We start from the raw sequence: 23,481 nt of genomic DNA on the forward strand, positions 1-23,481 counted from the left end.
CACCCACACTGTTAATAATTTGGATGGAAGCCTGCAAGATAGAAAATAAACTGGAAAAAACATGGATTTGATGTCCTTAAATATTTCGGGATTGTGATTGGCTGTTAATGTCATATCCAGGCCCATGATACTCCATCCAAGACCATGCTGCCTATAAGTGGAATGCTTTCCAGACACACTCAAGGAACCACAGCTTGCCTCCAAAAGATTACAGTCTAAAGTCTGGTTCCTTTGCTTTAATACTGTAAAATGCATTTTTTAGCAATGGGAAGATATTTTAAGCTGCACACTTCATTTTGATCATTCTTCTTTGAAATTGCAGTCTCCTAGTTTTAACAGTATCAGTAATACATTTATATGTGTGATATAAGTGAACACTTATTTAACTGTAGTCAGACCATATTGTCTTTCATAATACCACATTTTAAATCATCTAAATGTCTTTCAGGGCAAAAAGAATTAAACTATTTTCACGTTACTTGGGTTAGATTTTTAAGGAAGACCGTAGAATTTGAGGAACTTCTGAAAAATCTCACTAAGTACAAATTTCTATCTTTTGCAGCTTAACACCCTTGGAAAATGTTCCCTTAGGGTCCTAGCATTTTTACAGCCCTCACAACAGAAAGCTGGTTCTTGATTTCAGTCTTGATTCTGCACCGTTTCCATGCACACATTCCTTTGACTTCAAGATTTGTCTTGCATTATTGGCCCTCATGTACAAAAATACTTACTATTTCAAAAAGTAGAGGTTTCTCAGAAGAGGCTGAAAGCTGTACTAAGAAAGTAGTTTCCCATCATAAACAAAGCTGATTAGTGGTGTGCTGTATTTATTGCTACCTGCAATGTCATTCAAAGCACTGTAGCAGGGATGCTAATGGAAAGAGGGGACTGCTGAAACACTGTCCTCAGCATCTTCTGGAGGCATTTACTCATTGAACATCAAGGGGTGTGTTGTTGATCTGGATGAAGGGATTGAGTGCTCCCTCAGTAAATTTGCAGATGACACCAAATTGGGTGGGAGTGTTGATCTGCTGGAGGGTAGGAAGGCTCTGCAGAGGGACCTGGACAGGCTGGATCGATGGGCCGAGGCCAACTGTATGAGGTTCAACAAGGCCAAGTGCCGGGTCCTGCACTTCGGCCACAACAACCCCAGGCAACGCTACAGGCTTGGGGAAGAGTGGCTGGAAAGCTGCCCAGAGGAAAAGGACCTGGGGGTGCTGGTTGACAGCTGGCTGAACATGAGCCGGCAGTGTGCCCAGGTGGCAAAGAAGGCCAACGGCATCCAGGCTTGTATCAGAAATAGTGTGGCCAGCAGGAGCAGGGAGGTGATCGTGCCCCTGTACTCAGCACTGGTGAGGCCGCACCTCGAATCCTGTGTTCAGTTTTGGGCCCCTCACTACAAGAAGAACATTCAGGTGCTGGAGCGTGTCCAGAGAAGGGCAACGAAGCTGGTGAAGGGTCTGGAGAACAAGTCTTATGAGGAGCAGCTGAGGGAACTGGGGTTGTTTAGTCTGGAGAAGAGGAGGCTGAGGGGAGACCTCATCGCGCTCTACAACTACCTGAAAGGAGGTTGTAGTGAGGTGGGTGTTGGTCTCTTCTGCCAAGTAACCAGCGATAGGGTGAGAGGAAATGGCCGCAAGTTGCGCCAAGGGAGGTTCAGATTGGATATTAGGAAAAATTTCTTTACTGAAAGAGTGGTCAGGCCTTGGAACAGGCTGCCCAGGGCAGTGGTAGAGTCACCATCCCTGGAAGTATTTAAAAGACGTGTAGATGAGGCGCTTAGGGACATGGTTTAGTGGGCATGGTGGTGTTGGGTTGGACTCGATGATCTTAGAGGTCTTTTCCAACCTTAATGATTCTATGATTCTATAATCTTTTATTTCTTTTGGATTAATTACTATTCATAGATTTGCAAGGATCAAGAGTAGTGAGAAATGGCTCCTCTGTATTTTGGTAGTCCACGGATGTCATGTAACGTAATTGATACTCAGTATAAACCCTAAGCTTTGCTTCTCATGATGCACAACATTTCCTGAGTTCCATTTCATTGAAATTTTCATGCTTTTTCACAGCATTTAGTAAAGACATTCTGGTATTTTTTTAAAACTTAAACTTCCTTAGGTCTACAAAGAATTTCTTTATAGGTGTGATGATGAAGATAAACCCAATATTCTACTGTAACAGATTCTTTGAGAAATTATTTTGGATATTGTATTGCAAATTCTTCTGCCTCAAAAATCTCAGCAGGAGCTTTTGTGGATACTCGTAATCTAGTTTCTATGCAGTCAGCCTGGGTAATGATAGTAGTGTAATTGTGCCAGGCTAGAGCACAAGTATGAACTACTCAGCCTGTCTGGGAGGCTGGGTGAATGACGGGGCAGCTAGCCTGAGCTAACCTCTGTGCTTCTTTGGCTGCACTTTCTCAGAACTCAAGCTAGCTTGTTTAAAGCTGACCTTGGCAGGCTGACGTACGCTACGGTCTCGCTGTGTCTTCACACCTTTAAGTGCAGTAAAGGCCCATCTTTGTTATGGCTTACTGCTGTGAACACAACATGCTTCTCAAACACCAGATTTGTCACAAAAAAAGGGGCTGATTTCCTTTCAGGAAATCTTAACCTTATTAATGTCAACAGCAAAACTCTTATCCATTCCAAAAGGGATGGGATGTCACCCTACAAATGTGTAACTCATGTTTCTGCATCTGTTAGCAAGTGTAATTCATCTCAGAAAACTTCACATGAACCCTCTCTGTAGCGCAATGGCAGTCAGGAAGGGATCTGCTTATGTTAAGCCTCTTTCCTTACTAAACCAATGGGACTGAAAAAAATACATTTCTATAGCCTTGTGCTTGATGAGGAAATGAACTAAAAGTGAGCCTAAAAGGTTGGCCATTTCCTCTGACACTTTTAAGATGAAAGAGACAAAAGAAAAATAGGGTGTTTCTATCTGACAAATTAAAATCATATTGATTAGGGTATTTTCACAGTTAAATGTTCAAGAACTTGGTGCGAACTATGCTGTGTCTCCTTTACTGAAAACAGGGCAATTGCTTCAGTCAAAAGTGAACACATCCAGTTGTTGATTAGTTACAATACCAGAATTGATGGCTTGTTTATCCAAACGTTACAAATTCTCTGGTTTTCAGTTTTCCTTTTGCGGTAGCTGTTGCCTCTGCTATATAAATGTGGTTACCAAAATGTGGTAACTATATAAATGAGGGAGAGAGCCTTTGGTGATACTGATGCAAAATATGCAAACAACTTCAGCTAAACATAGCTTTACCATGGTTTTGTTATATAAATGTCAACTTGAAATTAAATGTTATGGAAACTTTTCTTTTATCTTTATGGACTCTACCAGCTGCACAGTTACAGTTTTCTCAAGTACAGTTTACATTTATGATGTTGTTTAAATCTATCACATACATTCAGCATGCACAGAAGAATTTTTTAAAAGCAAGCTGTTTGCGTTTGTGCAGTAATTACCGACGGTCCAGCTTCAGTCTCCTCATATGCAAGACAAGTTTGTGCTAACTCCAGGGAGACCGGGAGTCACTAAAGCTGGTAGCAGCAGTTTGATTTTTGCAGAGAGTAATGAACTGAAGACTTCTTATACATGTGTGTTGCAGGACTCGCACTGTATCATTACGTTATAAATCGTGGGCAAATTTCACAGTATATTAGCCAATTAGGCCATGTTTTTCCCCTTGAATATTTTGCAATGCCATTGCAAAGGTTGCATTTTAGCCCTTCTTTTTCTCCATACATCTGATTTGAGGCTTACTTCGTAGCTGGAATAATAAGAAAAATGGCAATTTTAAAATAGAGTTGTATTGTCCCAAATAACTCCTCTTATCAGGCAGGTTGCAAATATATTTTAAAACAGTAGTGTCCCTTTACATAATAATATGTTATTGTCCCTGTGGTGCAAAATGTAAATATTAGGTACTATACATGCAGGTAAAGCATTGGACTAGCTCAGCCTCATAGTGTAAGGTGTCTCCAGTCCACAAATCTGGTCATGAAGCTACAGAAGCAGGCAGACGGAGATTATTCCAGACACATCACCCCTCTGTGAGTCATGAAAAATAGACACCGGCATTCATTAACACTGCCGGCCTGCTTGGCCTGACATGGGCTGGGTTCAATGGTCATTGGATTAGAATTTGGAAATTGGAGCTCACTTCTGTCTGTATCTTCCCTAGTCACTGAAAATGATTTATTCTGTACCCATATATAGTAAGGATTTATGAAGTCAAGATGCAAACAGAGCAGATGAACAGGAATGGTGATTAACTACCTCTCAGAATGCCGCTCAGAGATGGCATCAGCACAATTATTAAGGAGTAGATTCAGGCAAACAAATTAAAAGATATACACCTTCATAGAGCTTCTACTTAAACTTTGTAAATCATTCATGGTTTGTGTATGCATGCTAAAAATACACATGGATTCCAAAACTGTGATTAGGCAACCTGATAGCAGCAGAGTCTGTCCAGGTCCACAGCCTGATGTTCGGGAAGCCCCTGAGCCCCAGCCTGCTGGTAAGGAACCAGCTTACCACCTCCACAGGGTTTTCCCTTGGCATCTGCCACCAGCCACTGCTGCAAGGGCTGGATAGGATTTGGTCTGGTCCACTGTGATCATCCAGACAGTGAATGGCAAAGCACTTCATTGCAAAATTTGTTCCATGACAAAGCAGACTTGCGTGGACTTTCATTACTAAGTTTACATTTTTTTGGAATTCTGAGAAACCAAGCTATTTAAAGAAACTTTGGGGTGCTTCATTTAGCTGTTAGCACTTGCACATTCAACCAGTCAAAGGCTTCCTGAGGCAATAGGCAACAGGCTGTAATAAGAGAGCAAAACTGAAAATACGGGAACAAATCAAAATTGTCATTTTACCTTCCGACTTTATAAGTGGTTTCTGTCTAAAGACATTCTCATTTTATTTTTTCTTGCAATTGTGAAATTGAATTTTTCAGAAGAAGCTTTGATAATACTGTCATGTCCTCAGCAAGATGAATAGAAGTGAAACACAGCCAGAAGTGCTTCAGTTGACAGCAACTGAGTGAGAGGGTTTGGAGTTTTTTCTTTTTGTCCATGAAGCAAAATCAGCCAAATACTTTTGGTTCCCCCCTCCCCTTCCCTCTGAAAGGCTGTGACAACAACTAGGGACAGATCACTAGATGCATGCAAGGCAGATGTCTAAAATAGTACCGAGAAAGCTTTCTTGGATGCCTGCATTTTACTTCTTGTTACTTACTGGAGATCAAATGGGTCAGCCTGGAGTCAGGAAAAAGTCTTCCTGCAGTTCGAATTGTCAGGGACTCAGAAGGTATTTTGGACTTTCTTAGCAGCCAGGCCGTGGTCTGCCCATTGCAATCGTGTGGTCCTTCCTATATGGTGCTTGTAGCTGCAGGGCCCTGCGGACGGGCTGTGCTCTTCCCGGGTCCTGAAGGCACAGAAGTGTTCAGTCTCTGGAAGCGCAGCATCGGCTGGTACCGTTCAGAGCTCATGGTCACTCCCAGTCATAAGCTCTAAGAAATATGTGAATATTCATTTTTTAAGGTAATTCCCTCTGTTTAGGTACGTACTTCTAAAAGCGCTACAGCCACCGCTGGATACATGTGCAGTACAGCACACTGGCTGAAGTGGCCTTTCCGTCTTTCAAATAAATCCTGTAGGTATCTCATTACAAATCCCCATTCTTCATCTAAAGCCGAAACAACTAATGAGGTGGGCGGGTGCAGCGTGTGACCTGCTGGGCTGTGGCCACAGGTAGAAGAAACGCATTGTGGAAAGGCAGAACACAGCCTGGTAAAGAGGCAATAAATACCTTTTCAAATGAAAGTGCTGTACTACTGGACATCTAAATCTGTGCCTGGGCATTAATTACTGGCTTGAGCCTCAGAAGTGCTCCACAGGCAAACCAGGACTCCTGAATATGTCTGCCTCTCAAAACAGCTACTCAGCGCTTCTGTATCTGAAAAGACTAGCTAATAACTGGAAAATCGTTCAGTGCTGGGCAAGAGATAATACTTTATATAATCAAGATACCGTTAACATGCATCCTGTTTTTTTACTTCAGTGGCCCAGGTTTGGAGGGATTTTTTGCATTTTCAGTAATATAAAATAAAACACTGACAAACTAAAAGGAGTATTAACAAATAAGTCGAGTTATATACAAAGTAAACCATGTCTATCATTATAGTAAAAACAGTATTTTAGCTTTGTTCTTGCCTGGGTTGCAGGAAAAATAACAGGCAAAATGATAGGAAAGAGAGTGCCAAGAACAGCAATCCGGATAATAAGGATACTACAGAGAACTGCGAGACTGTTTTAGGTTGAGAGGCCTTGATACCTGACCTCAGTGCTTCGATGTTAGGTTTACAGATCTTCAACTGAAAGGTACAAATTAAGTGAGGTTATTGGGGTAAGGAGGCGATAGCTATAAGAGATTAACACCGGGGGGACAAGGATGCAGACCATCCTGTCATCCCAGCCCATCAAGCCCACTTGTTCTTAATCTAGTAGGTTGAGTGACGCAGTCTGGTGAACTGAAAAAAAAAAAGAAATCTGGTGATTATACTTTGAGCAGTAAAGTAATGTGATGCTCAGTGTTTCTTATGTAAGAATTGCAACTTGATATTAAGAAAAAAATTGTAACTGTGCGGGCAGTCGGGGGTTGTACCAGGCTGCCCAGAGAGGCTGTGGAGCCTCCTTCCCTGCAGATATTCAGCACTCGACTGGACACGGCCCTGAGCAAACCCATGTAATTGAACTTGCTTTCAGCAGGCGATTGGACAAGATAACTGCTGGAGGTCCCTTCCAGCCAACATGGGACTGATTTTTATGAATTCCCTTTGTAAAAGAAGCCAGTGTAACTTTAGTTTTGTTAAAGATTCATATGATGATTTTAACAGACAGGTCCTTGGTTATTTATTTGCCTCTGATGATTGTCTGAGCTCGGTGACGCTCTGGGCATACTGCAAAACTACTTATTTCATACAGTTTTATAAGAAGGTTTGACTAAATGATCTTGTTAAGTTGAAAAGGGTTTCTGTTGCTTTGGTATATTGGTTGATTGGGTTATTTTTTCATCTGTGTGCTCTCATATGGCTGGATAGATACTGTTGCATGATTTTTCAGTTAAATCAAGATGCCTAGTCCTGCTCAGCATTTATTCTTTAAATCTACATAAATAAATGTTCATAACAGGTCACAAAATATATGAAAAGAAAAAGGTTCGGCTAGCAGATCTTGTTTTTTACAAATATATACAACATTTTTGGCTCACCCTGAATCCACTCGTTCGCTTGTCAAGTTTCCTGAGCAATTAGGAGACAGGCAGACATGCATCTCTGCTGGAAGGAGAAAAACACCACTGTCACTACAAGGAGGTGCAGTCAGCTGGTATATCTCAGCTAAGAATGATTCCTGGCTGTGCAAGTGCTCTGTTTGGGTCCCATACATAGCTGAAGTCACTCCTAGTCTAGGAAGGACCAATTCTTATCTCTCACAAGCTTCTCATGTACACCTAAGTCAACTTTTTGAGGACAGTTAAGCATTTTAGACTCTCATAGACTTAGAATTTGTAAAAGCCCTACAGTGCCTATCCTGTACTAATTTTTAATGTGAATCTCTATGAATTGTAGGAGGCCAAAATACCATCTATCTCTGCTCCACATTGTTAAACAACACTACTGTGTCTCTTGATGGAGGTGTCTGGACTGACTACACTGAAGGCTGCAAGATGCTGGTGGTGGGAGTCATAGAGGTACAGCAGAGAGATGTTCCCTTGGCCCTCGCACAGCCAGGAATCATTCTTAGTTGAGATATACCAGCTGACTGCACCTCCTTGTAGTGTGAGTGGTGTTTTTCTCCTTCCAGCAGAGCTGCATGTCTGCCTGTCTCCTAGATGTGGGAAATTACAATCCTGTTCGCTAGGACGTTCCACGCAACGACTGAAGGCCAGTACTTCGTATATTGAAGCTCCAAAAAACTGACTTTAACTGTGTGGTTAACAAGGGGCTCTCCAGGGCTGCTTCTCCAACCTTGAAGCATACAGCCAGTGTTTGGAAGTATGCACTTGCAATCATCTTTGATTAATCTATGCACATAGATCATAGAATCATAGAATGGTTTGTATTGGAAGGAACGTTTAAAGACCATGTAGTCCAACCCCCCTGCTGTGGGCAGGGACATCTTCCACTAGATCATGTTGCTCAGAGCCCCATCCAACCTGACCTTGAACACTTGAGTAAGTGCTTACAGGATCAGCATTTGTGAAAGGAAACTGATCTGCTAAAGCAAAATCCATATAAAGTTATCTCTGTGCCTGTAATATGTCTTAAAAATGCAGACTTGTTTCACACTAATTTCTGAGCAGGATGATTTTGGCAAAGAGTGCAAGCCACTGTAAGATAAAATGTTGGAAAGTAAAAGCACCTTCATGTGTTGTTTCAAACAGACAAGCAGCAGCTTTAATGTGTTTAAGAAGTTCAAAGGGCAAGTTTTTCCCCATATGGAAAATAAGTGATCACTTTGTGTATTTAACATCTGCATAAGCATAATACTTGTTCCAGAACCTTTGCAACTCAGCATTTAATAAAATAACTCATTATCAAAACAGAAATATTATTGTTGCCAAAGCAATGTATAAGCATACCAGTGGCACCCAGAAGCCAGACATGTAAGCAGCAGCCGACTTCCTCACAAACATCCCAGGAGAGGCAGGTCCTGCTGTGGGCACACAAGATGCTGCCCTTCCACGCCACTGCGTGCAGCCACTGCTAGTGTGCTTAACAGCGGTACATTGTAGGGACTTCAGAATATCTTGTTTGATGCCCAGAAGAAATTATGTAGCCCTCTTTCCAATTGCAGTGATTATGAGATAAAAGACCCTGAAAAATAGAAGAAAATGAGTCACATCATTGGGCTTTGACTGGAGATACTCAGGCAGAATAAAGCCTCATTTTGAAAATAAGTGCTACATCTTGCTTTAGGTCACTGCGAGAGCTGTTCTGTTCTCAAAGCAGCGTGTGATATAAAACCACAAGCTGTTTGTTGTACCCACCTCAGCAAGGCCTAGTGCTTGACAAAGTGCATATCTGCTCCTTGCTTTTAAACATTAAGAAACTTAAAGCATGCAAGGAAATAGGTGAACATCCCACTCCCCCCCAGATTTGAGACTTTGTGCTGCTTTCATATCATACGGGTGAGCATAGAACCCCATGGAGAGAGAAGATAAGTTTTGCTGTAAATACATGAAACCCAGGAAATTCTCGTCGTCATTTGAACCCTTCAGGATGGGGTTCTTCTTCTTTTGCAATCTGACATGCTTCGGCCATCAGGTCCTGGTCTGTTAGTACTGCTGCCTAACAACAAGAAAGGGCACTTCAGATTCCAGAAAGCGCAGAACTTATTTAGATTAAGGAAGACAAGACTAATGGTGTGGTATAAAACTGAACACCCTCGAGCTAAAGTGAAGTGATTGATTTTTAGAAGTAAGTGTAATACTAACACTGCATTATGTTGGAAAAATATTCTGTGTTCCAGAACATTCCTTGTTTACTACTGGGAGAAAACTATAGGAAATTAACAGGATTTTCTTTGCACTGGTGATATTTATGAGTCAGCTCATAATTCCCAACACAAGTTATACTTCCACTGAAGTCAACTGTAAGGTTTCAGTAAAAACCAAAATCCAGCTATTGGGAGTAAATGAAATTAGAGATAGAAGACCTAGATCTTGGTACATTGAAGAAATTTTCAAAAATGTTTATTCTTGATGCCATTATGACATTATTCTGCCAAGTTTTATGAGCCCTGGCATTTGTAGCTGCTTAGATTTCTGTGGTAGCTGTGGGGGGTGTTGGGGCTATAAGGTAGCCTGGACTTTTAAATACTGTTGTTATGCTTACCATTTTTTGATATTCTGTCACGAATATATGGTTCTGTTCAGGATAGACTTACTCTTTCATCCTCATTCTCCTAAATGGAGTATTTAAAAATATTATTCTATATTTCAGTGTATTAAAAGGTGATAAATTGTTCCTATCTTGAGGGCATCATAAAGTGAGCAGATTAACTGGTATTTGTCATTTTTAATCATTTTGTACCATTCCTCCCACAGCCATCACAGGCTGATATAGTGGTGTGGTACAATACACACCAATTACACTCAGGAACGCTGACATTTCCACTTAAAATACCTTTTCCTGTTAAAAAAAATTGTGGTTTATTGTCTTTCAGTATTCTGGTAATGTGAGGCTTAATAGTATTTAGTCACAGCAAATAAATTGGAATCCCCATGCAAAGCCAAGTACCCCATAGATTCTTCATCTATATCATAAAAATGAATGCTGCTGCCATAATAATTCTGTTATTTTGCAGTCTGGAAAGCTATTTTTGGAGGATTTGTGGGTACTACTTTGTTCACATGTCTGAAATAATAAAAAATTATAGAGGTAGCCAAGGGTTACTAAGAGGGCTTCTTGAGGGATACTCATGTACTGCAGCAGTATATTTGCATGACTATATTTCAGTGGTCCTTTCCCCTGAAGAACTCCTTTAATTCTCTCTGTTACTGGCCACACACCACTAAAAAACAAATCTAAAACCGAAGCAAAATCCAATATAATATACTACTGGAGAAAAATAGGATAAATAAGGAGATTGATTTATGTTTCAGAGCTCTTCGATAGAATGGAATATTTTAGGTGAAAATGCACAGCTGATCCTTGGGTGCTGCCCACAGTATCAACCTACCATAGTCATGTTGGGCTAGTTGTCTTAATCCCAAATCTTGTAAGTAGTTTAATCCCAGGTTTTTATTAAACTATGCCAAGCAGGCACCTGAATTTGAATGATTAAATTTTCAGTAGACTTCGCCGCTGTCCTTACCTTCAATTGAGGTAAAAAACACTGAAATATCCTCATTGATCATAAATTACAACTCATATTTTAAATATGCTCATTTGATAGTGCTTGGGTATGGACTTCAGTATAATAATGGTTTTTCAACACAGTAACTTGACATCCAGAAGTACCTGTCCATAGTAAAAGATGTACTAGAAAATCCAGAGAAAAATTTCATCCAGATACATGCTAACTCTCAGACCGTACCCAGAATTGTCTAGGAAAGTGTTATTTGACCCAGGCCAAAAGGATGCTAGTGGCAGTCCTCACAATTTAATGATGTAGACCTCCAGGAGCCATCAGGAGTAACAGTGCCGTTCCCTGGCACGGTGTGGTTTACTAGGGGTCTAGCTGAGTCACACTGAGTGGGATCAACTCCAGAGGCTAAGTCAGACAGGCTTTTTTCCTCAACCCAGTGTGGCTTCTACTTAGTTTCAGCCGCCAAAGCCGTGGCACTGTTGGCCACTGATGGACGATTAGAAAATAAAGGTGAGTGATGTCTGGCCCCATTACAATCAATCATGCCTTAGCTTCAGCGGAGCCGGAGCTGCACTCCCAGCACTGAGCAAAGAGGAGACTGTTACCTGTGGCATAAAAAATATCCAGCAGTCCTACAATTCTTCTGTTCTTTTGATTTTGCTCTCTTACTTCAAAAAAACAAACATGTGGTAGTGGTAGTATTTCTATCTCAAAATCTGAAGACCTGAAAAGCTGATTTTGAAGTAGATTATGCTGGTGATTACTAGAAAACATTTCTTTCTTACACATCTACGTATTTCTTAAGGATTATTTTTCTGGTTAGCAAGAGATCTAAGTACATTGTGTTAGCAAATACTTTTACAGAAAAAGGTTATTTGAGTATTTCCTTTTGCCCTAGATTGTGGACAAGGTTAGAATAAATAGACTGCAATGGACAAATGATTTTACAAAAAAGATTTTGCAGTGGTTTTCGTTCCTCCAGCTTCATACTGTAATTCTTTTAATTTTCTCCATTGCATTATAACAAAGTTTTTATCTTAGTTTTGCATATGTTCTAAAAAACTGTATAAATGCTGCAACCAATGTTCAGTGATAAATACAACATAGTTTCTATCAATATTTTAAATTAATTTTCTTGGGAAATATCAGTGGTGCAGCAAAGCTTGCTAGGTGAGCTACCAGACTTGGCATTGGGAGGTAGGGCTATTTGATGCAAAAGAAAAAAAAAAATACTTACAGGGTTGTCTAAATACAGATTTTTTTTTACTAAATTAAGCATCCACGTTTGAAAATTCTGGTCTACAAAAAGACCTACTCTTTGGGTGTGATAAAAGGAGCTTTTTGTCATTTTCTACAGATTTGAGGCACCTGTAAGCTCAAAAAAGGATCCTGGGATGCAAATCAGTATCACGCTTCCCAATCTTTAAAATAGTTAAAATCTCGAAGAATACACGCTTTATTCTTACTTTTGTGTCAAAAATGTCTCCTATTGAAGCCAATGAAAACCTTTTGGAAAATATCTAGGTCACAAGCATCTCTGAGCATTAAACCCATCAGAATAAGCATTTCTTGTTTTGTTTTTTTTTTTTTTTCTTTTAAGCTGATGTGCTTGCTCAAGGAAGAAACGATGCCTGCTTTATAGATCTCTGGAGAAATTTACCTTGATGTTTTATTTTTTTGTCTATGATGGAATGGATTATCAAGTGTGCATTTAATGACACTTTGATTGGTGTCCCACAGGTATCTGAGCTATTTCATTTGCTTGGTTTTGATTACATCTCCTGTTATAGCCTTTTCATTGCTTTGTCAATATAAGCCAAATACAATCACTTAGCAGACACTGCTAAAAATATGACTCCTTAAAAATATGACAGAAAGGGTCAATTTAGGTTGACAACACTTTTTCTGACACTGCAAACTTAAACTCTTTCATACTTGATGAACTGTTCTAATTTTTAGAATGAGTAAACATCCTGTAGGGGAATGAAAAATGAAAGATTGTTTGAATAAAATTTTTTCATCAGAGCCTGACGAAACTCACCTTTCTAAACAAGTTGCTTCAGCAGCAAGTTCAGTTCTTAAAAAATTTGAGACATGAAATTCAGTTCAAATTTCTATATTTCTGAAAAAGGCAACAATTAATCCAAAGAAAGAATATGTAAAAAGCTGGTTTTGCTGCAAATTTAATTTTTTATCTCAAAAATTGTTTATAAAGTTTCCTATCCAGTTTATTTTCACATTTTAAGACAATGAGGTCTTCATACTCCACCTCTCCATAGACGGGGTTTTGTTATTTCTGGGTAGAATGCAGCGCAGTATCAAGCCCTTAACGTGCTACACTCTTCCACTTGAAGAAAAGGTTGAAGTGCAAGTCATTTTAAAGAAAGCCAATAGGAGAAATTTATGAGCTTTTCCTATGGGACAGCGCTTATTCTCCATGCGGTTTTTGTCAAACATTTTTAACAAATTGTAGTAACCTTTGTCATATCTCATTTTCTTGCATAAACAAGTCACATTGAAACTATAAATGATGGAAAATTTAATCCACATGGCTTGCACTATCAAAACTGTTAAACTGTATTCTTTTCCACCATGTCAGCAGTGCATTATCTGTTTTATAGAGATGTTGAAAAGATTACTTTTTAAGGGAGATACCACAGGACCTGCGTAAATGTCCTCCTCACGCCTGCACTAGCCAGCATTTTCACTTTCAGTTCTTCCTGAAGCTAGGAAAATGCTCCAGCGTTTGTTTCTCTGCATCCTATTGGAGAGGATATTTCCACCCAACTCCAGGAACTGTCTGCTCAGAGACACCAGGAAGCACACTGAGGCTGACGGGAGCTGTCAGGTTTCTGCTGCCTTCCTGTCCTGAGTATGCACGCCTGCTCCAGGATGCAACGTGGTACACCAGCTCTCAGCAGGCATACTTTCTGCCCTACGGCAATTTAGTGCCTTGCAAATCGTGTGTATCTATAAGAGTAACTCCTAGTCCCGGAGATGCTGTTTTTCTCTGTCCCCATCAGCTCTGTGGCACACTGAAGCTGTGAAGTCTCGCTTTCTCACACACCAAGAGGGGTGAGAATGCCGACAGCATCTAGCCGAGGTGGGGACCTCGTGTAGGGCAACCCGCTTATCAAATGTCTGTCTCTGTGCTTTTTGTGAGAACTGTTCACCCAAACTAATAGTCCCAGTGGAATGTCCCAAGTGCCATGAATGACCGTCTCTTTCCTTCCTTTCTTTGTAGGGTTTTTACTGAGTATTGTATTCACTTATCTAAACCTGTAGTGGATCTGTTGGTGCTATACATCCAGTATAATCTTCAGCACATTTATTTATCTAATGCCTCACGCAGATTTTATGCCTTCAGGAATTAAAAAGTCATTTCAAGGTGATACTTGGGTACTCAACCCAGCAACATCCTGATCACTGTTAAGAAAACATGGGCACTGCTTCTGGCTGTGGGAAGGAATTACTTATGGAGGGGCTCTAACAGCTTCTTTGTAGACTCAGACCTCATGAATGCAAACAACTTTCTGTAAGTTTGCAAGCAAGTGCATTAGTCCTGACTTTGTACCAGTGGGAAAAGTAGGAGCTACTTTTTGGTCATAGGTAAGGTTAGCAAAAGCTTTCAAACATTTTCTACGTTCCGTACACAATCCAGGATAATGGCACTGCCAATGGTTTGCAAACAGTTTTGGTCATAATCCTGCATGTCCTTGCATTTATGGGGATTAAATCAGACCTCAAATAATACTGGAACATAACTCTGGTGGTCTAATTGCTTAATTATGTCACTTTAACAGTGATACATTTTTATTATTTACAGAAGAAGTCGTAAAACTGTTTGCAGATGTTTAACTTTTGATTGTTTTAATTCTAGCAGTAAATAATGTAGCAAAATAGCTTTTAAAGATCTTCCCTGAGTGTATTTTTTATGCTTACGATATTCCCTGAGTAATGTTTCAACAATTGCTTTAAGCTGAACATCCTCTTCCATATGAACAGCCCTTAAATCACAAACTATAGTAAAATTCTGTTGAAAATTAAATAAATGAAGAATTGGTAGTTCCTAATTAACCAGTAAGAAAAGTTTATGAGAGGCAGATTGAATAAATATCAAAGCTTCTGAGTTATATTATCTTTCATAAATTGGCTTTTCTCCAATTAGTGTGTGCTTTCAGAAGCAGGGGAATAAGATGAAAGGATCTGCATCAAAACTGATTACTGCTGAAACAAAATGGAAGTTGCTGCTTTTGATAAAATACAAGACTATGGCAGTGCTTAAATAATTTTATGGGAAGTTACTGCCTAAGGCATATGTTTTACTGTCTGATACTGAATGCATGAGGAAAGACCATCTGTTTTTTTCAGCCTGAACAAATATATGATCCAGATTGAACCACTAGAGGCCAAATATCATTGCTTTGTGTTTCGCTTTGTACTACTCTCTACCTACAGCAGCCTCTTCTCGTATAGCATGTATCATAGCACACAGTTCAAATTCTGGCATTCGAAAAGACTTTTTCCTCTATTGGTGGTTATAAAATGATTATTCAGGGCTTAATACAATCCTCTACACTTCATCTGTCGCTGGAGGAATAGTTCATGATAGGAAAGAACAACTTCTGATACACTTTGACCACTGCGGCATTTGAACCGTAGGGATTTATTTTTGCTGGACAGATCCTTGTTTAATGTCCAGCCAGGTGAAAGGTGTTGCTGTATCCCCCATGCCTTCAGTTCTTGCTGGGGAAAAAGAGAGGTGCTTTCATTGCATGGCCTGAGTAAACAGATTAAATTAAAAAAAGCAAAAAGTGAATCCTGACTATTGGTTTACCTTGAAGGAAAGCACGTCAGTGGTAAACAAACTACAGAAAATATTCCAGAACACTTAATCCTTTCACTTTTGTTGCTGGTGTTGTGTTTTACAGCACCTAAAAGTATGCTTTTAGTTTTGCAAGGCTAATAGGACTGGGTTTCTCCCCTCCCCCAAAGTGCTTACAGTCTAATTTTAGGCATAATATGCTGAATGGCAGTAAAAAAAAGTGTTCAGTTTTGGAGGGAGGAATGAGGGATAGAGGGGTAAGATTTGAGTGTGTGGGTGGATAAATGCAAACATTTTTCTTTTGTTCTTTAATAATAATTAATAACAATGCTCCATTCCTTGTAGAGTTTCTGGAAAAACTGAGAACAAAAGGTTATAGAGGTTTGGAAAAATATCTTTCCAAGACTATTCTTATGTATTGCTGTGAGGATTGTTTCTGCTTTTCTGCAGAGCTATGTCTACCAGGTGCTAATCTAAACTCCACCTGGCTTTCCTGAATATTTACCTTTATTTTGATTAATACACTGCTTAACTGTACTGGTTCCCTCCCCTGACTCACTTTTCCCATCTATCGTGAATTAACACTTTGCCCACAGTGACCTTTTAAATCACAGTCCTGAGGAACTATGGCAAAGCAAGTGGTGGGCGAGTGGAGGATGGTTTTGTCACTGCAGGACTGGGCTGGGACTTAAAAGGTTCAGGTTTATTCCACGTATAAAGACTTTTCAAGTAGCCTTAGGCAAGTCCCTTACCTTTTCTGTGCCGTGGTCTCCAGCTGTGATATGGGAACAACAAGCTTTCTTTTTTCCTGCTGCGCCTGTTTTCTATAATTGTGCTATAAGAGATCTCTTCCAAGTGAAAACTTGTATTATGTGTTTGGACAAGACCCAGTACAACTGGGCCTCCAATTTAGTTGGTATTACTGGAATACAACTAAACAAGAGCAATTTTTAATACCTAAACACAAAGGAAGCAAGAAGATATCATTTTAACTGATTCAGGACTAAAGAAATTCAGCAAAAGGAAATTACGTTCTTTTACCGTAAATTTTTAGTCACGTCTTAATTTTTTTTTGCCCTCCGTGCAAGGAGAAACCGCATTTATGCCTATGCCAGTAGGCTGTAATTATCGAGGGGTTGTATCTGAAGACTGTGGCAGCTGAAACTACCAATAATGTTCTGGGAGATTTTCCGTTTTAAAAAAAGTGGGGGGAAGGGGAGCAAAATTGCTCACAAGGTGGATTTTTGTCACTTGAATGAGGTTTTTATGACACCTTTAAGCATATATATGCTGATATTTATCTTTCTTTAGTCTGGAAGATAGACTTGCCAATGATATGTGCCAGAGGGTAAAGGGCGTCTATTTACCCTCCTGGACACTGTTTTATTTACAGTTTATACAGTTTATTTTATTTACAGTTTATTTACAGGTAAAGCTTATATGCAAGCTCCTACCAGATTTGATTTTCAGAGCAGATCTCCCCAGCAGTTAAGTGATATGCTACAAAAGGTGCCTTCACTGTCTTATCGCATCGCACATCAGATTTTCTACTAGAAGTTCTGAAGAAATGGACTTACATTTTTGTCTAATGTACTGGATATATTACAGCACTACTGTATTACAGCACTATAGAAAATCTGTACATTATAAGGGAAAGAGCAATTTTAGCTCCTGAAGTGCAAGTGGGAGCAGATGCAATAATACATTAATGTTTGTATCCAGTAGTTAGAATCATAGAAGAATTTAGGTTGGAAAAGGCCTCTTCAGGTCATCTAGTCCAACCTCCTGCTCAAAGCGGAGCTCACTTCAAAGTGAGATCAGGGCCTTTTCCAGCCAAGTTCTGAAATCTCCAGGGACAGACATTTCACAGCCTCACTGGGGAACTTGTTCCAGTGCTGAACCACCTTCACTCTGACTTTTTTTTCCTTATAGGTAATCATAAGTTTCTTTCCTGCAAATTGCATCCTCTCTGCCTTCTTTATAACCAGAATTAGATAGCTGAGGATTGCAGTCAGAGGTCTCAGCCTCCCTTTGTCCAGGCTGGACAAACTCAGTTCTGCTCAGCCCTTCCTGTACGTCATGAGCTACAGCCCCTGACTACCTTGATGGCCCTCCACTGGGCTCGCTTGAGTTTGTCCATCTCTCTCCCATGATGGGGAGCCCCAAACTGGGCACAGCTCCAGATGTGGTCTCTCAGATGCCAAACAGTGGGAAGTAATCACTTCCCTCAACCTGCTGGATACGTTCTTGCTAGTACAGCTCAGCATGTGGTTGGGTTTCCAATGTGCCACAAGAGCACATTGCTGAGTGGTGTTCAACTTAGCCACCAGGAATACTTCAGTACTTTTCTGAAAAGCTGCTTTCTGTGGCTTCAGAATTCTTGTGTTGGTTAACGGAAACATCATATTGAAGAGCATATGCACCCTCTACATAGATCAGTAATTTCTATGCTTTTTCCCTTGTCCCTGGAAGAGATCCGTGTCCCTTTTGTATCAGGAAGGAGCTATTTGTACTTTCTTGCAGGTATATATCTGCATGAGTTGCAATACCTATTCATGATGGGTTAAAGCATCTGCTAACAAGAGTCCTAGCAATTAAGACAAAAGCCAAAGGCCTGCCCTTTTTTGGTTGACTCATTGCCCGGCATGACTGACAAGTGTTTTAAGAAGGAAATTAGCAAAACATTGATAGAATCAATTATTACCACTTGCAAAATCCAGTTTGAGTGCTAGAATTTAAAGTGTAGAACATGCGCCACCTTGCACTCACTCGCTGCTGATTAGTTAGTTCATGGTATTGTGGGTGAAATGAACTTCTCTTCTGATTCGTTTCATAGATGGTTTCACCAGCACAGTGGCCTTATTATCGACAATGCAGTACAATAGGAAAGGATATTCCTTATCATCTATAGTATAGGTCTCAGAGCAATACCAGCTCTGCAGGCTTATGTCTGTACACACGTGTGCTGTATGCTGTAAGGATCAGACATGCAGAATTTCTACAGTGATACTGAGTGTTTGCATCTTCCTCGCAAAGAGATTTAGCAATGTGTCAGTGCTTTGCTTTGCCTGCATGTATTCGTCAGTACCATGAAACATGAAAGTTCATGCAAGCTCAAAATTGCGGTCATGTTTTCTTGATTGTAATCGCTTGACTTCTGTAAGGCTTTCTTGATTCACTCCTTTCTTTTAAGTTCTTCAATGGGTTGTATAATATTAAGTTTGTTCCTAGAATGGAGCCTGGTCATTTAGGGCAGTGATGCCATAACTCAACTACCTCTCAGCTTCTGTTAGTTTGTACATGAAGTCTGTTGCTCAGAAGGAGGTTGTTTAAGATGGGCAGAGTCGTAGCAGTTAAGTGCAGTATGCATCTTAGCTCTTTGATAAGCTTATAGTGCAGATATCTGTGGTCAATTGTGGGAGAAATGATTTTTCAGTCTGGGGAGAGGACTCTCCCGTTGGTGATCTTTCTTTAGAGCCACTAAGAGTATCTGGACTGCATAAAGGTACAGGGTAGTGATACTAAAAGTAGTGTCTGTGTATATTGTGTCATTTCTCCAAGGAAATCTTGTTTCTTGTGTTTGTTTCCATTAATTCTACCAGTACCGCTCAGAAGCATTTAGTAATAGGCTATTCTAATGTCTTTAATGAACTAAGTTAAGTAGTGGTTGAACTCCCTTCTATTAATGAAGACTGTTCATTGATAGTCTTCTATTAATGTTGGTGAAGTAGGATCAATATAGATACTGGATCAGGGTTCTGAAAAATATTAACAATTATTAATATTCTTTCTTTTTCAGTTTTCTCCTTGTGTTTGGTTGCTTGATTTTGTCCGTGTTTTCTACTATTCCTGAACACACAAAACTTGCCTCTGGTTGTCTCTTCATTTTGGTAAGTGAAACTTCTAAATACAAGACAGTTTTACAGATACTTTTATATACACTCAAATCTTCTCCCTCACCATGGAGAAAATAGTATAATTTTTGAACTCTTTAAGAAACCAGACTTTTCATCAGGATGATGAAAAAAATAATAAAATAGAGGATTCCAGCATCTTTTTCTCTAAAAACAGGTCAGATTGTATGGAAGTGTTAATAAAGTACTGTATTGCATCCTCTTTTTTGCTTGAGAATTGCTGTGTTTTATTACTGATAGTTTTTCTACTGTGATTTGGCAGTGACTGAGCATGAAAGACCTTTGATACTGCTGCTGCCATTTATGAAGTCAGTATGTAGTAAGAGGCACTTATACTTAAAATAGGAAATAATTTTGGTATCTTAGATACCAATTTGTGCTAGCTGTTGATAGATACTGACATTTTAGTGGCAGTTGCTGCAGTAGGATATGGTAGTTTCATTATTTCTTCATAATACATGCTTTTGTATTATGTTTACCTCTCCTTTTTCCCTTCTGAGGTAGATATAAATGGCTTTAATCCTTAAAAGTGCTTAACATTTTTCACACATTGTGTGGACTCCACTTTATTCATCTGCTTCTTGATGGGCCATTTAGTTCTGCAAGTGATGGCCTGAGGATAGGCGGTAGTGATCATTAAAATGTCACTATATACCCAGAGTTACCATGGTTATTTCAGTTCCATGTATACAGCAGACTGTGGCTTGTTAGGTAGTGCCTGGGGTGAAGTAACTGTTGACAAATGCCAACATTTTAATTGTCATCACTGTATACACTGAAAGGCCTGGTCTTCAGAACAGGTCCCTAATTAATTATGGCGTGAGCAGGCCGATAAGCGTAATTATGGTGTATGCTGTGTCTCTACAACACGATGTGCTACTGCATCAAGATACCTGAACTAAATGTCCAGAGCTGGCTAGGTGCAGAAGTGTGGTGCTTTGCTCCATCTGACAGTTTCTTAGCAGGGCTAATTAGGAAGAGCCGTGCTAAATGTCGGGGCTGTTTTGCTTCCTAGCCATATTAGCCCTTTTTCTTGAGAAAAGATTAGGTGGCATTAAACCAGCTAAAAGTGATCAGATTTAATCCTATATCATACCTAGTCACATTACTTACATATCTGAACAACACTTTGCAAATGGAAGTTTGTTTGAATGCTCTGCAACTAGTTATATTATTGCAATTACTACATTAATTGCTAAAATTTTCTGGTATAGAAAACAGGAAAATTTTATTAGTCTGAAAATACCCTATTTCTAATAGCAGGTGCTTTTGTGACAAGTAGTCTGTTTCCCTGTATACTTATGAAAATTGGTTTTAGAAATTCCATTTGTTCTGACATAAAATATGCATTTCCCATGAGCCACATATTTGTTGATTGTGTTGATACGCTTACCGCCGCTGATTCCTCAGCTGGCTGATAAACACATTCCCTGTGCTTTGCCATGGCTCGCCCAGGAGCCTGAATGTGGAGGAGCTCTGCGAAGTCCTGGGTTTGCTCCCAGCACCCGGCAGAGGTGCAGTGAGCTCCGCTAGCCGATACACCAGTCCTTGTAGAGGTGTCCATCAGCGGAGCAGAGCTGCTCAGGGTCTGCGGCGGGAAACTGCAGCACTTTCTGCCACTGCGGCTTCAAAGATGGATTTTGTCCATCTTAACACTTCTGACTGTACATCCCATGGCATCCTCTGAACACAGAAATGGCCTTAAGGAGGAAGAGGGTGGATGGTTAGTCCTTGAAGCATCAATACTGGCCTGGTCCAACATTTCTGTGCTATAGTCTAGTGTGTTCAGTAAACCCTTGGCAGGAATAAATCTAGTGATGACGAATTTTACGGCTCCTGCTGTGGGTCTCTAACGGAGAAAAATATAAACACAGCAAAGTATGAAGTTCCAGAAGCAGGCTAAAGCTGACTGGTTTATTCCGGTTTGCTGATGCTCCTTCTCTGCATACTGAATCATTAGCTGATATTAACAATGTTATCAAAGCAGGCTTTTGCAACTGCAAACCAAGAGAAAAATACATTTCTACATTAAGTCAGGAGCAGTTGTTTTGGCAGTGCCATCACAGAACTGCAGTCACTAGAGTTTTCGCAACCTTTTCCTTGCAGTGATTCACACAACTCTTACAAATGTGTCATTTAACAGAAACAGTTGTATTAACTATCAGAGATCTGGTTTAATACTGTTTTGCTTCGTGCTCGAGATGGAAGATATATCTTTATTTTCTAATGAAGTACCATACAAATACAACAATCCATAGAGCTGCCTGCTGGGTTTCTGTGAACTGTTTGCTTCCCAGATTTATTCCAGGTGGTCCCCCCTACAGCCATGTTAATTGGCTAAAAAGCTGATGTAATGTTCCTTCAACTTAATACCTGAGCTGCTACCTGCACTGGCACCTGTGGCTTTTGACATGTTGCAGCTATTCACAATTACACAGGGAAGTTAAAGAGGGAAGTGTAAATGAGGTGAGCAAACCTTTCCCTCCTTCTCAGAAAGGCCAGAGGAGCTGAGAAGATGATTGTTCTGCAATCAGTCAATTCCATTTATCTCCCCCAGCCTCGCCTTACAGGGGAGCAGAAAACATATCTCCTAATCACTGCATCCTAAATACTCTTTCAGAAACATACAGCAGTGTGCAATAGCTCAAAGTAAATCATTGTTTAGGAAAGCAGTATTAGCTGAGGGCTTCTGAGCATCAGCAGAGGTTAATGGACTCATCTGGACTGCAGAAACGCTGAGTTTTCCTCCCATAGCTGACGCAAACCTGCGCCGCTGCATCGTGCCGTACCCAGCCAGGGCTTCAGTTCTGGCATCTGCCCAAGTACTACTGTGTTCCTAGGCATCTTCTACTTATCAGGGGGCCTGTCAAGGAAAACACGTTTAATATTTGAATTTTATGCTTAAAATGAAAGACCTGCAGATAAGTTAAGTGCATGTTACATATAGCAATGTTGGATTGTTACATCAGTAATTAATTTGATTACATTTTTGTCCAGAAATAATAAGCCTGATCAGGGGGAGAGCATCAGATAAAACTCCTTACACCTACAATTATAATTATGCTTTAGCCTCATCTGTGCACACAACTTCTGGCACTGAAGTTGTAGCAGTGATATAGCCCAGACAGACAGTAGAATAAAATCTACTTCAACATCAAAAAGCCACAAGCAGCTTAAGAATCCAACTAACACAGCAAGAAAATAATCCTTGGTGTATTGCTGATCTCCTACAAGTACATTTGCTGGCACTTTATCAAATAATAAACACAAGGGAAGTAAAACTTAGGCTGGGAAGGCAAAATCAAATCTTTTGGGGAGGATAGTCAAGAAGGAATATATCTGGAACTGGAGGTCATTCACTCTCATGACCAAACTCTCTATATTTTAAGATCATTTTCAACTAAAGCTATGTGAATAACTGGTTCACTTCTGTTTGTTTGCTGTCAATTCAAGAAAATAAATAAAATATTTTGAGTTGACTCGCAAAGATTTGGCAAACCAAAAAGTCCAAAAAAAGTCTTGGATCAGATTAAATGTTTCATTTGACCTGGCATAAAATATTATTTGTTTATTTGGGCATTTTAGAACTTTTGGCTTAAAAGTAAAATTGAGGCTGTAGAAAAGAAATGTCATTTTTATTTGAAGTGACAAAGCATTCAATTTTTTCATAATTTTCATTTTTAATCAAGATGGAGAGATTGCAAAACTCGTGAATTTCTGCAGGACTGGTTTTGTCAAATCTATTTTGTTTTTTTCTCTGAAAAAGGCTGGGGTAGAAAGCTGTACCCAGTTCTGTAGGATAAGGGCCTCTGAAAATGTACTCTAGGAACACATTCTTCAC

The 23,481-nt window shown here is 39.9% G+C and overlaps 1 protein-coding gene across 1 annotated transcript in view; it reads left to right on the forward strand.

Moving 5' to 3' along the window:
- The window catches only part of KCNQ5 (potassium voltage-gated channel subfamily Q member 5), a 300,311-nt gene that overhangs the window by 190,007 nt on the left and 86,823 nt on the right, over nt 1-23,481 (forward strand). The window contains exon 2 of the mRNA XM_075145320.1: nt 19,526-19,616. Coding sequence (XP_075001421.1) covers nt 19,526-19,616 — 91 coding nt within the window. The remainder of the gene's footprint in view (nt 1-19,525; nt 19,617-23,481) is intronic.

Source organism: Calonectris borealis, chromosome 3 (genome assembly GCF_964195595.1).
Source record: "Calonectris borealis chromosome 3, bCalBor7.hap1.2, whole genome shotgun sequence".
NCBI classification, from domain to species: Eukaryota; Metazoa; Chordata; class Aves; order Procellariiformes; family Procellariidae; genus Calonectris; species Calonectris borealis.